Source organism: Carex rostrata, chromosome 22, assembly GCF_964058835.1.
Source record: "Carex rostrata chromosome 22, lpCarRost1.2, whole genome shotgun sequence".
Taxonomy (NCBI): Eukaryota; Viridiplantae; Streptophyta; class Magnoliopsida; order Poales; family Cyperaceae; genus Carex; species Carex rostrata.
In genome coordinates this window covers 784,395-801,642 of record NC_135939.1, presented here as the reverse complement: position 1 = coordinate 801,642, position 17,248 = coordinate 784,395, and the positions used below count along the sequence as shown (strand labels likewise).

At 34.1% G+C, this 17,248-nt stretch overlaps 1 protein-coding gene across 2 annotated transcripts; it reads right to left on the bottom strand.

Moving 5' to 3' along the window:
* Positions 1 to 4,940: 4,940 nt before the first annotated feature.
* On the bottom strand, positions 4,941 to 12,322 carry LOC144574313 (anthranilate synthase alpha subunit 1, chloroplastic-like). Of its 2 annotated transcripts, XM_078324251.1 has the most exons (14): positions 12,205 to 12,322; positions 12,104 to 12,129; positions 10,037 to 10,304; positions 9,760 to 9,950; positions 8,920 to 9,109; positions 8,434 to 8,585; positions 7,995 to 8,110; positions 7,622 to 7,868; positions 7,441 to 7,497; positions 7,131 to 7,283; positions 6,616 to 6,696; positions 6,434 to 6,520; positions 5,756 to 5,959; positions 4,941 to 5,248 (listed from the first exon to the last, which is right to left on the bottom strand). In XM_078324251.1, exons 3-14 carry the CDS (start codon positions 10,221 to 10,223, stop codon positions 5,129 to 5,131), a joined length of 1,785 nt encoding a protein of 594 aa, XP_078180377.1. In that variant the 5' UTR covers positions 10,224 to 10,304; positions 12,104 to 12,129; positions 12,205 to 12,322; the 3' UTR covers positions 4,941 to 5,128. The 2 variants fall into 2 exon arrangements, with proteins under 2 accessions (XP_078180377.1, XP_078180378.1); XM_078324252.1 differs by lacking the exon at positions 12,205 to 12,322 and having other exon boundaries at positions 10,037 to 10,243.
* Positions 12,323 to 17,248: the final 4,926 nt, after the last annotated feature.

The window sequence follows — 17,248 nt, the reverse complement described above, 5'->3', positions numbered from 1 at the left end:
TCTAAATAACACTAACTTCAAAATTTATCGAATTGACTTCAAACGGTGAATCTAAACCGTTCAAACTGATCTATTTCATTAGTTGTGTGTTTTATACAAAATTTATAATTTTTTGAATTTTTTTGGTATCAAGCCAAGTGGTCAAATGTGTGAGTTTTTAAGTTAATTTTAATACATTCATTTTTTTAATATTTTTTACCGATTGATTTGATACTAAAATAATTCGAAAATATAAAATATTTGCATGTAAATGCATCACTCATAAAGTAAATCCGTTTGAACAGTTTGAATTTTTTGTTAGAAGTCTATTCAATCAATTTTAAAATTAATGTCATGTGAGACTGATGTTATATTAACCGAACTCATTATCAATTACTCGTCGTGCTGCATGCTAGTTCGGAGATGCACCATATCTTAATTCTACTTGGAATTTACAAAGAAATTGTAAACATGGTAAGCAGAGCAAGCGCTCTTTATCTTTTTCTTGTTCTCTTGTCATCTTCTTTCCTCATCTCCACTATCGCATTACACCTTTCCTTAAACAAAGAAGAGGATCCAGAGGTGAAACTCTGCAAGAAGCAATGCTGGTCCCAGCAGCAGTTTCACAAGGCTCAAAAGCAGCGGTGTGTTCACAGTTGCGATGAGTATGGCAGGATCAAGAAAGAGGTTGAAAGACGAACACAGCCTGGAGTGATATATGCATGCAGGAGGAGCCTGAGCACAAGCTGGAGCACACTGCAAGCATGAGTGTTGGGTGAGCCAGCAGAGTGAGCAGGAGAAGCGCCGGTGTGTGCGCCGGTGCGAGGAGAAGTACTGGGAAGAGATCGGTAAACCTGAGGAGGGAGGAGGGAGGAGGAAGAGCTTTATATGCTTAATTAATAGGATATTTAAATGTCTTGTATCTTTGGATGAAGATATCCTTCCTAGCTAGCTACCGTTTTAAAGAGGAGTTCATGTCTTGTATCTATTGATCTGAAGATTTATGAAAACAAAAATTTACTGCCGTAATTAAGGATCTATATTAATTTGCCATGCAAATTCTCATATTGATTAATATGAGCGAGGGAATTGATTACGGCGATGCAAAGATTTGCTTGGTCGACATCAAGGTCTCATGTATCGAATTTAATAATCATTTAACAGTAATTATGATGGAATAATATCCTTAAAAATGAATATTAAAAAAAGGTACCATTTTTTATATTTTTTGAAGTGGAATTCAATCATGTCAAATATTGACAAAATAAGTTTTTCAGCAGAACTAAAACTTTTGTGCATGCGGTCTTTCCAATATCAAAAGAAAAAAATAACGAATTTTCTACTTAATTATAATTGGACGGGCTTGATGGTGAGCCGGGTTATAATTTTTTTTTTTTTTATAATGTTTCCCGTATGAGGTCACACAATAGACTCCAACTACGACTATTTATGGCTTTTGAATTTGAACCCGATTTTAGTATAATTTAAATATATATTTTTTAAAATTTTATAAGGTTTTTACATATACATTTATATTCAACAAAAAATAGAAGGATCCAAATACAAATTTAAATTTATTATCGTAAAAGATTTCTAAATCTTTTTTTATATTGAATATTATAGTTGAAGTTTGTTAATTAATATAATCAATAGAAAACACGAGCGACACCAATTTATGACTAATTTAATATCATTAAACATATGTGATACTTTTAAATTTCTTTGAACCATCTCAGCTCATGTTTAGTATATTGAAATAATATTATTTATTGAATTCTTAACGGATTTGGGATTCGAAATCGGGTAAAATCCAATACTAATTCAATAAATAAGATAGATATTTTTTCATGATCAATTCATATACTACCTTATAAGTTATTGGATATTTTTTCATGATTGTTTGACTATGTGTTAAATGAATTTGAAACTTTAAAAAATTTGCATGTACATACATCACTCATCAGGAACGATTTTCAAACTATGGAGATCAAATGTGAATTTGCATGCTAAGAATAGAGATTATTTGTGACATTTTGTTATAAATTATATGAAAAATCATATAAAAATACAATTTTTTTTTGAAAAAATGGGGTCAATTGGCCCCCATTCATTGAACCTACATCCGCCTTTGTCACTCACGAAGTAGATGAATTTCAACGATTTGGATTCATCCTTAAAAGCCAATCTGATAGTTTTTTAGAGGTGTGCTCACCAATCCTTCTTGTGAGCAAATTATCTGATATGAATATCATTTGATAGCAAATTCCAATAAAATTTAGCCAAACCAAATATAATACGAATCTGTCTCGCATTATATGTACAGTGCTCTTTTAAAATTTGAGTCAAATTAAAACAGACAATTTGAATTTCAACGTAGAAATTAATCAAGTCCCCTTCACGAGGAAAGCGGTACCAATTCTAAACGGCTCTGGCGCATCCAAACCAAACATACCCTTAATTCCTACTGGGCAGTGGCCAGTAGGCACTGTACCCCTTCATAGGAGTCAGGAGTTAGGACTGACACCAATTCAACTATGTGTGCTACAAGCCTACAACACCTAGGAAATATTGAAGAACCCAACATGTAAATATCATTTTCTATAAAGATACCAATTTTTGGATTGTAGCCATCAAATTTATCATATATAATTGTTCTCTTTATTGATTTTTTTAACTAATCGCAATTTTTAAATTCTGTACCCGCCATTTATTTATTAATAACACCCCTTATTATGTTTGTACTGCACTATAAGAGGGGGTGGATTAAAACTGTTTATTATGTCACGAGGTGCTACTTTTACCCGATTACCCGGATCCGATCCAGAACCGAACCGGATCCGACCCGGAACCGATCCGGATCCGATTAATTTGGATATGGTATGGTTTAAAAAATATAACCGGTTAAATTATGGGTATGGTTACAAAATTAATAATTTAATATCCGACCCGGATCCTACCCGGAACCGATACTGTAATGGGTAGGATATGGGTTTCATTTAATTATCCGACCCATAACCGAACCCGACCCGATACCCGTATAAATACCCGATAAAACATATATTAATAACTATTAATATATAAAAAATACAACTTTGCATATTAAATTTTGCATAAGCCGTGATGAGTCAAGTACTTTTTTGAATATGAGAAAATAGAATGCAGTGACATATTCGCTATGTTTATACACATAGATAGATGCCAAATTTATTCCTTCTATAATAGCCGTATTAATTTTTTAAATAAAATTTATTACTATGGATACATCCTTCAATATTTGGCTTGATATCATCTGCATAATAATGAAAATTTATTGCTCTCATTGATATGTCATTTCTACAAATTATTAGTATTCCATTCATAAATTTTTTGATCCATAGAAAATGAAATCGTCATATCTAATATTTTACTTTTTAAAAATTATATCTCTTCTTCAATATTTTTTTTTTCAAAAGTTATTTTCTCTCCATCCTCTTGATTTTTTTGTGACATATACCCGCTCCGGATCTGGAACCGCCCTGTATCCGAACCGGACCCGATAATCTACAGACAAGTTATGGGTATATATCTACCCGGAACAGAAAGACTGGACCCGAAATATCTATGGGTAGATAGATACCCGGATCCGGACCCGACCCGAATTGAAACAGATAAGTGTATGGATCGAAATTTGGACCCGAACACTTTTAGGATACGGGTCCAAATATAATAGTATCCGGACCCGACCCGACCCGACCCGATAGCACCTCTAATTATGTGTCTATTCACGTCCTGTCATTATAGTTTCCACACATTGATTGACTCTCTCCGTTTGACCGTCTTATTGTGGATGGTAAGCGGTACTCTAGTTGAGCTTTACCCTGATGATCCTTTTAGGTGCACTGTGTGTTTTAATTAATAGAGTAGGTTGTGGTTCGTAAAAGACTCTAAACGCAAACGAGAAATAATAGGAATAATCGGCACTTTCTGGTTCAACGTGTTTCCGCCGATTTCTCTCAATTGTTTTCATCTAGTGCCGATCTATGCCTTTGCTGGTGTAACTCTAACATTGGGTGTTCAATCAGGACCAATCTCGTATAGTTACAGTATAACGGATAAGCACATAACTTGTCATTTTAGCTAAAAGAAAGACGCTCCTTTTTTTAGTTCAAGTTCCAACTGAATTCATACTACCTAAGGTAACGTAATATGTCTGTTTAAATCTGAACTGTCCGATCAAAATCCACACAAATATTGAAGGAGTTCAAACAACACCTTGGTCCGGATTCTAGTAGAACGGTCCAAATCTAAACAGAAATATTTCTGTTGCCTCAGAGGATATGGACTCAGTTCCAACTTGTACGCTTGTCACTGACCGGTCTGCATTAGGGATGAGGAAATAGTTCCTACCTCGTGACACTTATAACTCGTTTGCTAAAAACTTACTAATAACTTGTTCATTATCAACTCACTCGTTAACTTAATGAACCGAGCATAAACAGACCCCAACTCGAGTAACATAAAGTCATTCCACATCCAAAGATTTGGTTTTTTGACGTGTACAGTTTGGTTGTTAAATTCAAAAATTTAGTGTTTTTGTTTTTGGTTAAATTTGCTTTCTATTATGTATTATTTAAGACTTTCGGCTTTAAAAAATTCAAAATTGCTTAAAATTCAAACAACAATTGGTCTCAAGTCTTAACGAGTTACGAATCAAATCGAATTAATAACAAGTAAAGCACGAGTTGAGTTGTCCACTCGAGTTAAGTCGCTCATTAACTTAATGAGCCGAACACGAGCATACCTAACTCGCTCAGCTCAGCCCTAGTCTGCATTGAATTCGTATCGTTTGGAACAAATATTAAAAGGAACCCCGTGCATTACAGGTTTTGATCAAGTTTGACTTGGTTGGATGGCCAAGATTACAAACCCCAGATATGAGTCAATGCAGAGGATACGGACTCGTACGCATTGAAACTAACCTGGAATTGCATTTTATTCTCAACCAATTGTCAATGGATTAAACAATCGGTAATTATTCTTTCACACGATATCCACAGAACTATTAAACAGATTGTCAAAGTAAATACTTTATCAGAAGCCTGCTCTATAGCAATTCTAAATTAATTACCTGGACCCTCTCTACTCTAACCTAGCAACTCAATCAGATGCCCTACTGTTCTAGAAATACTGACTCAGCTAGGTCAATAGCGCGAACTAAAGCTGCTGCTTTGTTCTCACACTCTTGGTCCTCATCAGCCGGTACACTATCTGCAACTATTCCTGCTCCAGCCTGCCAATTTAGAAGTGCCAAAAATTAAACTAAGACCAGGCACGGAAAGAATAGAAAAAAAGAAGAGTGAGGCTATGGTAATATGTATAGCACACTTTGGTCCATACTATGGATGCATATCTCTAAATTCAAAGTGCAAACAGTCGATCCGTTTCGCTCAACATGATCTCCATATAAAAAAATGTGCTTGGATGACAAATTTTTAATTTTTTAGAACTTTTTACTATTTTTATTTAAATAAGTGCAAAATCATTTGATCTATAGATTCTAGGACCATTCAAAAGTAGTGATTTTCTACCTATCTAAAAAAATAGTAAAAAATTCTAAAATTTAAGTTACAAGTACATTTTCATATGAAGATCATGATGATCGGTTCGAATTGACTATTTATACTTTGAAAATGAAGATATGGATCCATAGTACGGACCAAAGTGTGCTATGCATAGTATCGTAGCCTCACTCCAAATAGAAGGCAAGGTAAATAAAAACTGGGCTCAGGACGGATACCTGCAAGTGGGCCACCCACTCACGACGCTGCTTGCAGTCCCTGTAAGAATACATGGGAGTATATTGGGACCCAGTTGGGAAGACTATGGTCCTAAGAGCAAGCGCAATGTCCATATCACCCATAAATGAGACCCCACCAAAGCCTCCACTATATGGGCCCCTCCTAGTGACTTCTAACTTGTCTATGAGCTCCATTGCCCGCACCTGCCACCAATTGGGGCCCAAAAAAAGTGTATAATAGTTACAAAATAAGGATTTGTTTATAGCTGGTGAGCCACTATACCAGAGTCCCTGGCTGGCAATATAACAGTACGTTAAAGAGGCAAAATAGGGAGATACCAACAATACGTCTCCCAAATTACCAATTAAACACTAAACGTCCAAATATAACTCGATTTTTTGTAAAAATAACTGCAAGTACGCCAGTATGCCTCAATTTACCCAATTAGCAGTAACTCTAAAAATAATACCTTGCATGTAGTCTAGTCTCATTCTACAAGTAAAAATAAGAAAAAAAGAAAAGAACCTAAAGAGAAGTCAATTGCCAGAAAAATGGCACCAGTACAGGATAAATCAATTGCACTGGTAACTGAAACTGTACCATAATCTGGTGTAATATCACCTTAGCCAGCCGGTTTTGCAACCATTGTTAGATAAGAAAAAGGAAAGGTCATTTACCTTGGGAGCCCCACTGACTGTTCCGACTGGCAGAGCTGCCCGCAGTGCGTCCCAGCAAGTGAGATTGTCCAGCAACTCCCCAGTCACCTGTTAAAGTAGGATACCAATGTAGAATAAATATGTATCATGGTGGTGCAATGTTATGTTCAAAAGATGAAAAGCAAGAAAAAGATTGAGAATACCGTCGAGCTAATATGCATGACATGGGAGTATCTCTCCACGTCCATTAGCTTGTCGACTTTAACTGATCCAGGCTTTGAAACCTAGCACAAAACAAAAGAATAGTTCATCGATTGCCCCCAATATGAAAAAAGGCCATTTATTTTACCAGCTTCATCGTAATTTTTAGTAACAGAAAGTAAATATTCCACCACATAAACAGTAACTGTTTTATCTATAGAGCCCATCTATGTGCAGCCATATTTTTCCATATGGTCCGGGGACCCAGGCCTAGCATTTGATGAAACAAGAGATATCAGGGCCCAGAATGGGCCCAAGCAAAGCCAACTCTTCACAGATCATTCTACTGTTCACTTGAATAGTTGCACAAATTCTGCTAGTTATGTGATTTCATTACTAAACTATCCAATAAGCAACAGTACTTTGATACTTCACAGCATCATTATAAAGCGAAGAACATTTTGCAAATTATCACGAGACAACAAGTACAGAAAGAAAAACTCAAAAGAGCCCAAACCTTTCCCACATCATTCCGGCCCAGATCAACAAGCATTATGTGCTCAGCACATTGTTTTTCATCACTCAAAAGCTTCTTTTCTTGCAACAGATCCTGCTCTTCCGTTTTACCCCTTCTAATTGTACCGGCAAGGGGTCGATTCACAATCTTGCCCTGCAAGAGACTTACATGTCAACAAGCGAACCAACACACTCTTTAAGGCGCAAGTCTAATGATATTATTCACAGAAAAAGCCAAGTCAGATTTGATACCAGTCATAGGGTATCTAATACCATCGGTGCTAAACAATAAATGCACCTTATAAACTAACCTTCTTTACCCGCGTTAAAATTTCGGGGCTAGACGCAACCAAAATGCATCCACGCGCCTGATCATTTGTTTCAAAATGAACAAATAAATATATTAGCAATAAGGCATACTCCAAGTTATTTTTAATATATGTGATTATGTCTAACAAAAACATAACCAATAATAAGTAAATACTAAGGCACCTGTAAATAACTCATGTAAGGACTGGGGTTGACAATCCGCAGCGCCCGATAGACCTCAAAAGGATCCACAAAAGTGCTCCTCTCAAATCGTTGACTGAGCACTATCTGGAATATATCTCCAGCTAAGATGTGCTCCTTTGCCTCTAAAACAGCACTTTGGTATTCTTCACTTGTCATCGAGGAGTTCTTCAGTTTGGGGCCAAATTGGGAAGTGCTTAGCATAATAGATCCAGCAGAGAGTGTCGGGCTAAACAAAAAAAAAAAAATTTTGTAGAGCGTAGCTTAGGGAAAAAGTTGTTGAATTCCTTCCTTATAAAATAAAAACAAACTTGTCTTCTCAGGAATTCAACAACTATGGATAAAGAATACTCACACATTGAGATTGTGTATTCTTGAAAGCAATGTGCTGAGCTGGCGTTTCCCATCTTGGTAGGCCTTTTCAACAGAAGAATACTGGTCTAGCCGCACCCAATGGATAGCATATGCTTTCTAAAACCAATAAAAAATTACTAGTAAAAAAAACCAACGGAAACCATTTACAAGCAATTTTAATAATAGTAATAATTGAATAAAAGCTCTATCTGGCAGCCTCTGCCTGATTTTGCTCAAAAAAATAAACTGAATAAAGGCTGAGTTCCTCCATTCTTTCCTCAGTAATGGCCAAGTGCTAAAATACTTCAACCTTGATTATCAGTGCAATTAATGTCAAAGAGTATTTGGCTAGGAAGTGAATATAGTAGATGCAAAATTATATGGAAACTCAAATATGAAGTAGTTACAAAATATTTCATCTTGATTGGATCTTCAACTACCTTTTCCACATGGTCAAATACAATAACATCAGTATAAAGACCCAAATGAACATCAGGAAGACCTCTGTCATCAAGAGGAGCACTAGAAAATGGGAGCTTCTTTTTCTCAACGTAACGCACTGTGTCATATGAAAAATAGCCTACCCAGCCACCTGTGGAAGAAATGCAAAACCTAATAAATAACTGCTACTTTTGTTCATAAGAAAGTTACTGCATATGGATAACTTCAAAGCCTGACCAATCTGATTTTTCAGTTAAGGGCTAAAGGTTTAGGGTTTGTATCTGTAAAAGGAAACAACAAGAAAAAGGAAAAAAAAAAAAAGCGATTCTGAAACTACTAATTGTTCCACCGACCTCACTTGCACACGCATCCGCGCACCCACAACCACACACCCATCGCCACTCCTACCCATATGCACGCACGCCCACTAATTACTTGTGTAATACAATAAATAAGAAAGAAGAAAATGGAAGTGATATTTTTACCACAGAAGGCATCGGGGAGGTCATCTATTAGCTGAGGCTTCCAGCTGTCCATGATCCTGCGAGGGATGGCCATGGGATCGTCAACCTGCTCTTCAGTCCTCTGCCCCTCCTCATGGTCAACTATTGACACCGAGTGTTCTTTCGCTACAATCTCCACCACTGGCTGGGCTCCCACCACACTGTACCGCCCCTGAATACACATCACCAGTAAATAAGGAATCAATCAACTATGCTGCTTGTTTGTTGTTAAAACTGATCTCCCTTCACAATAATAAAATAAACAAGAGTGAGACTATGGTACTATGCATAGCGCACACCGGTCCGTACAAGTACAATGGCTCCATATTTCTGTTTTCAATGTCCAAACGGTCGATCCAAACCGCTCAACATGATCTTCATATGAAAATGCACTTGGTGATGAATTTTAGATTTTTTTAGATTTTTTTTACTATGTTTTTCGCACAGATGGGGTGCGGAATGCAAACCGATCACTCATGCATTTCCTTCTATCCTCCATCAAACTTCGTGCCCTCAGATGCCGCAGCAAAATGGGGTTTCCGAGGTACAAATCATTGTTTCTGGGCCATCCAAAAACTGTGATTTTGTACCTATCTAAAAGAATAGTAAAAATTTTCCAAAAAAATATAAAATTTGTCTCCAAGCATATTTTAAAATGGAGATCATGTTGATCAGTTCGGATCGACTGTTTGGACTTTGAAAATGGAGATAAAGAATGTGAGACACGATGAGGCATTTGAACCCTCCTCAATAAACAATATAGTTCCTTAACAGGTTATAAAAATTTCAGCTTGCATTTTTTTTTATATTTGAGATGGATACCATATTGGTGCCTTTTGAACCCTGCTCAACAGACTCGAAAAGGAAGCTAGGAGCCTCACGGTCATCCTCTTTAACGAGACACCTGTACGCAATCACCGGCGTCAAATGGTCTGAAAATATGGCTTGCTGCAGCGGCACCAAATTCCCTTTCTTTGATGCCTCCACAAACCTGCTTTTCTCCTCACTCTCAGCTTAAATCCAAAAAGAAATACATAATCACGTTCCTACTCAAACAAATTGTAAAAAAAAAAAAATTGATTGTTTGAAACAAAGGTACCTGTTGCATCGAGTTGATGAGAGTATGCATGGCATCTGATCATGGTGGCAGTGAGAGTGGAGAGGGCATGCTTCCGGAAGCTTTTTACAGACAGAGTGGTAGAGAGAGGGGGAGAGAATCTTGAATGATTAGTGGAGGAATAGGGGCCTGCAGTTGCAAGGCGGAAGGATATCGATTGGCTCGGCATCTTTTTTCAGTGCTTCTGAGCTAGTTTTAGTAGGGATTTGAAGGATTAGGATGAGAATTGAGAGCACACGAGAGCCAAGATCTGATGGAAAGTAATATCGATAGACAAAAATCTACCACTTAAAGAGTTGCAAATATCGACAAAAATTTCCTGATTTGGTATCAACTGATAACAACAAGAGACAAGAAATTGGGCTTTCTGCTTCTTTGCTCTTACAAGGTGATATTACACTGCAATTGGCAAAAGAGTCAACAATGAATGGCTTGTATATTCATCTCATTGCATCAAAATGTTGTAATAATCGATTCAAAGAAACTTCCATTACATGAAGCATGGAATCCAGATTCCTAGAGTAACTCAAAATTTGAGTTTGAATCCAGACCGTCCGTTATAAATTGGCCACGTGAATTTCCAAATTGGTCTGGATTGGCTTGAATTTTGATCGGACGGCTCAGATTCAAAACTCAACTTTTATGTTACTTTAGTGGATCCACACTCAAGCATGGTGGTGATTTGCACGGCCAATCAAGGAACAATCCTTTCCCATAAGGCCATAACGGATAAGAGTCGTTAAATATGAGTTTAAAATTTAAATGCATGCCGAATCTACATAGGTATAAAAGATAAATAAAATATTTTTCCACTGGTATTTTATAGAATCTTATAGTATAAACAAAAACAAACTTTTTTTTAAGAAATCAGAATGTGACTAACCATATAACATAAACACACCGAGCTACAGTACTTTAGTGGATCCACACTCGAGCATGGCGGTGATTTTGCAAGGCCAATCAAGGAACAATCCTTTTCCATAATGGATAAGAGTCATTAAATATTAGTTTAAATGCATGGCGAATCTACGTAAGTATAAAAGATAAAAAAAAAAAAATTCCCCTGGTATTTTATAGAATCTTATAGTATAAACAAAAACAATTTTTTTTTAAGAAATCAGAACGTGACTAACCATATAACGTAAACACACCGAGCTACGGCACTTTAGTGAATCCATACTAAAGTACTTTACGTTACTTTAGTGGATCCACACTCAAGCATGGCGGCGATTTGCAAGGCCAATCAAGGAACAATCCCTTTCCATAACAGATAAGAGTCGTTAAATATTAGTTTAAATGCATGCTGAATCTACGCAAGTATAAAAGATAAAAAATATTTTCCCCTGGTATTTTATAGAATCTTATAGTATAAACAAAAACATTTTTTTTTTAAGAAATTAGAACGTGACTAACCATAATAACATAAACACACCGAGCTACGTATAGTACTGCCATCCAAATTGAATAATTTCTATATAAAATAACTCCAGAAAGATGTTTCATCTCAAAAATTTAATTATATGGTTTCTTAAAATACAATTCTTATTAAAAATATAGTGAAAAATAATAATTTTATTTATTTATATATAAATAAATAAAGAGATGAACTCAGCTATCCCACCAGATTGGTATCCAGCTGACCAGGAAAAATACAGACACTAAACCATAAAATCACGAAATGTGATTATATTTTAGTTGTGTAAAACCCTAAACCCCTCCCACAAATCTCTCTTGCTTAAGCAACCCCAAAATAGCTCTCGTAGAAAGCTTCAATAAGAATAAAAAAATTAGTAAAATTTGCATGCAACCTATATAAAAACCCTGACTACCAGAGACGGAGCGAAGGGGAGGCCAGCAGGGCCCAGCCTCTCCTTCTCCCATACCAGAGCAAGCAAATACTACATTGTTGCTGCCATGGTTTTAACAATCTATCAGAATCCCTCCAACCAACTATCGGGCGACTTTACCGAACCACCTGGCCCCGTTTTACGCCACCAAAAAAATAAAAGAAAAAAAAAAACAAAAACCCTTTGAACGAAAGAGACTCACCGTTCGCGCGACGTCGACTCTTCCTTTTATATGATTTGTGACTGATTGAGACTTTCAGCTTTGATTATAATTTTTTTTTCTCCTCTCTTATACCGATTCTTGAAAGGGAGAGGTGAATATAGAATTGGTGATCGGAAGAGAAACTGTGGGGGAACGGAGGAGAAGCTTGGTTTGTTTATAAAGCGACGAAGAAAGTGGGTCCAACGTGATCCGATAGGTGCTATGGGAGGCAAATGGCAATGCCAGTTATTACTAATTATTTTTTTCCTTTTATGCGCAATCACTTTCTTTTTTGGGCTTTCATATTATTATTTTTTCAAGAAATTACCAAAAAAAAAAAAAAAAAAAAAATCAGATTTCGAAGAATCTGATTAAAAGAACTGACATAGATTTGTCATAATCAGACCAGACATTTATCTGATAAAGCTTTACGTCAATGGTTATCGAACTAATGGATCAACTGGTACAACTTTACGTCAATAGTTTTCGAACTAATGGATCGACCGGTACAACCGTTAGGTTTTTAAATATTTCTATAAATTTATGAGATAAGAGTACTATTATTAAAATAATCATGTTTAATATAGTGAAAATTTTCATATACATTATATAAATAATGTATTATAAAAATTAAAAATAGATTTATAGATTATTTAAAATACAAGAAATACAATTTTTTGAAGCTTAAAATATGTAGATTTTTTTTAAAATTACTAAAATAAAAAATTATAGGAACGCTTTTTTCATCAAATAGATTCATTTTTCTTTGATATTCTTAATTTTTTAGTTATCAAATGAACCTTTGACTGTCAATATTAAAATTTCAGCATTTTTTAAAAATAATGCTGTTGTAATTGTTTGATCATGGTCAAATATTAAATCATTTAAAAGAAATACAAAAGAAAGCACATCATTGTCCAGTGTCCACAGAATATCTCCTCAAAAGATGTTACATTTTCTCCTCAAAAGAATAAAAGATGTTATATTTTCTCCACACAAAAACAAAGAATCGGTTTTGGACTGGTTCACCAGTTTTTTGGTTTTCGGATTACATGTTTATTTGGATTTCTATTCGAACATTTGGTTCTGGATCCGTAATAATTTGGGCTTCCATTTTCTCTCTTTATTAAGTTACAAGTTTTAAAAAAAAAATCACATATATTAATTGACAAAAAAAATGTCAGATTTTGAAGAATCTGATAAAAGAGACTTACATAAATTTATCATAAGAAGAACTAGCATTTGATTTCATTGCAAAAGATAATATCTGTGCGAAATGGTTTGAATTTCAAATAGGAGATTTTTTTATGGACATTAAATAAAAATTAGAATACTAAATCTTCATTTTTCTATATCAAAGGAAAAATAATAATAAACTTATCATAAGCATGTTTGATATTTCACAAACCTATTAAATCTCAACATAATTTTGAACAAACCTATTTTTTATTAATGAATAATGAGTAGGGTTAATCGTATCTTACATTTTTATTTTTGTTTTTAAAGTTCAAACAATGAATCTGAACCGCTCAATATGATTTTTACATTAAATGTGCTGACCAAAATTTATATTCTTTTTAAAAAAAAAATCACTATTTTTAAATATGTACATAATCATTGTTTTTAGAAGATTGTGGACAATTCAAAAACAGTGATTTGTATAAAATAGTAAAAAAAAAATCCAAAAAATATATATAAAATTTGATTTCCAGCATATTTTAATATGAAGAATTGAAGATCTTGTTGTGTAGATTAGTTCGATTATTTAGACTTCAAAAATGAAAATAAAAATGTGAAACATACTGAGTTATGAAAGAAATGAGGCATCTGAACCTTGTTCTTTTTATATTTGTTTTATTTTTCTAGTACATAACAACAAAATTGGGAGAATAAAATTCGAGTTTCAAATATGACTCGATCGATTCCTCACTAGTCATCCGATTTTGATTTCATAGGTAATATGTGGATTTCGGTTCTCATTCTGATTTCAGAAGCAAATCATTTTCTTTCAGAAAACAATCTAGCATAAATGCACTTCAATTTTGTTATAAAGATACATTGAACAAGTCTTCATTCAAAATTAGTATCCAAGTTGATGGTTTAAAGCATATCATTTTCTTTTAGAAAAAAAAAATCTAGCATATATGCACTTCAAATTTTGTTATCAAGATACATTGAACAAGTCATCATTCAAGATTAGTATCCAAGAAAGTTAGACACGTGTGGTTAGAAGAAGAGAAAAGAGTGATGCATGATCTAGCATGCAAGTGTTGCTCATATTTTGTTTGAAGTACTTCACGTATTATGTGAAGGACCTCAATTATCACTTGTTATATATAGAAATAAGGTTTTAAATAATGTTAACAAATATATATTTTATTTGTATGGAAATTTTTTTGATAAAGCTGTGTCTAGTAATTATATTTATGATTTTTGTGGAACGTTCTCGAATTTTGCAATAAGATATTAGCTAAAGTTGACATATATGTATATTAGTGTTCCTATTATTAGTTTGACATATCCTATCATTTTATATTAACTCTGGCTCTATTATTTCACAAATTATACTGATTTGAATTACCCTCACTTATGCATAGGGGTGTCAATGGGTACGATACGGGTCGGGTGGAGACATTTTCATACCCGTACCCGTTATGATAACGAAAAAAAATCTTTACCCTTACCCGTATTTTCGAATACGGTACGGGTCGGGTAAACGGATAAAAAGTGTCATCAACATTTCAATTTGTGTTTTCAATAATATAATTTTTAAAATAAGAAAAAAATAATAATGAATACAACTAATTTGTATTATGAAAATTTAATAAAATACAAAAACTTTATTGTATCATGTATCATCTTCGCACAAATATATATTTATATATGTAATTTTATTTTTTTTAAATTATCTTATACTAAAACGGGTAAGATAATGAAAAAAAATCATTACCCTTACCCGTACCCGATTAGCTAACAGAATAAAAATCTTACCCTTATCCGTGTTTTCGGATATGATACAGGTCGGGTAAACGGGTAAAAGGGTGCCATTGACACCCCTACTTATGCAACTAATTCTCCATTTTATCCAATTAATCTTAAAACAGTTTTTTGAGATATCATCCATGAAAAGATAGAAGCATGGATTGATGTCTCTAATTGCACCTAATAGACAGTGAACGAGAGCCTTGATAGCAATGTCAAGTGACCGACTTATTAGTAAACTCCTATTTGCTATATTTTACTAACGGCGTGTCTTTCTATTTACCAATTTGCACAAGTTACAATTTAAAATTTTTGATTATTCCTTTCATTTGGGTTCAATGGGTTTTACGTCCGTTCAACCTGTTTTAAGATTTGTACGCATAACAATATTAAAGCATTGCATATTAATTTTAAAGTAGATCGGGCAGATGTGGAACTCATTAGATTCAAACCGAATCCGATGTCCATTGGACCCAAATTGGTCCCTATACTACTAACCTTTCTAGCTGGTAAGGTGAGTTCGAGGCTAAAACTTGAGAATTTTTCAAAGGTGAGTTTTACGTCCGTCCAACCTGCTTTAAAATACGTGCACACAACAATATATTTTTTTAATAATTGGCGGCAAAATGACAGCAACAAATATATTGATAAAATAATTTATTTACAAACTAAAATTTTCAAAACTGCTCACCCTCACAACTTATTAAAGCGGTGCATATTAATTTTAAAGTAGATCAGACGTGAAACTCATTAGACTCAAACCGAGTCCGATGTCCAAATGGACCCAAATTGGACCCTATATTACCAACCTTTCTAACTGGTAAGGTGAGTTCGAGGCTAAAAATTGATAATTTTGCAAAGGTGAAGTGATCAATTTCTATACATAACATTAAAAAATGTATATGAAACGGTCAAATTTTAATTTTCTATATCGATCACTGGATAATCCAGTAACAATTCAAAATCCTTGGCAGTTACATTTGTTTTTCATTGTTCTACCACAGAAAAAGGAGCTGTTCTGACAACCAGTCTGACGTGCCGATCCAACTGTCAGTAACTCCGATTTGACTAGCTGTTATATTTTAGACTTTTTCTTTGATTAATATTCAAACAACACTCCAAACGATTATTTTGTGTTTTAAGGTCACTAAATGTTTCATAATCAAAGTTACATGATTTTCAGCAGCGTGCCTTTTACATTGAAAATAACCATTCTATATAGTGCGTTTTTTGTAGTGACAATCCAACACAGGTGAATAATTGTTATGTATTTTGACTGAAAGTGCCTCGGTTGAGCTTTTGGTTGTTGTAAATATAAGAAAATAATAGCCTCAAATATTATCCTAAAATAATAGCCTCCAATTTCTTTCTTTCTCTATGCTCGGCTTTCGTGCTTTGGTGAATTGTTCTAAATCCTTTTGACGACAAATCAAGATTAACTGAGCAACAGAAATATCAGTCTAAATGATGGATGTCAATATTAGTTATATATGCTTATAGGGGTGAAAACGGCATGGATAATATCCTATCTTTATTTGAAAAATGAAATGTGGATATTCAAATATCTGTGTAGATTTGAATACAGATATGGTTTTACGTTTCAATTATCCGTATCGAATAGTAGATATATACTATATAGTTCAATATATATTACGAAAAAATTATTTTATTCACCATTATAATTAGATAAATAAATATTATGAACTTTACTATTTTTTATATTTTTAAAATTAAATATACAATCTGTATCCATATTCGAAAAATTAAAAAGGATATAGATATAATTTTACCACTATCCACTCTGTAAGGGAGAAAATGACTTGTAAGATTTTCTTTAATATTTCTGATTGTTTTCTTATTTTCTCATTGTTAATGTGTGTACACAATCCAGTAAAATTAAAAAAAATACAAATCTTACAGGGACGGATGAAAAGAGCCGTCTCTGATAAGTGTTAATTTTACTTATCATTTGATGAATGAATGATTATGCCAAAAACCAATCCCCAATATATATTTTTTACAGTATTTTTATTTTTATTTTAGTCAAAAGATGAGATTCTGCATAATTGTAAATTTGGAGAAAATGAATGCAAGACACGTAATCTGCACCGATGCACCAGCTCACGCCAATACAAACTTAGAACAAAATTACTAATTGATACA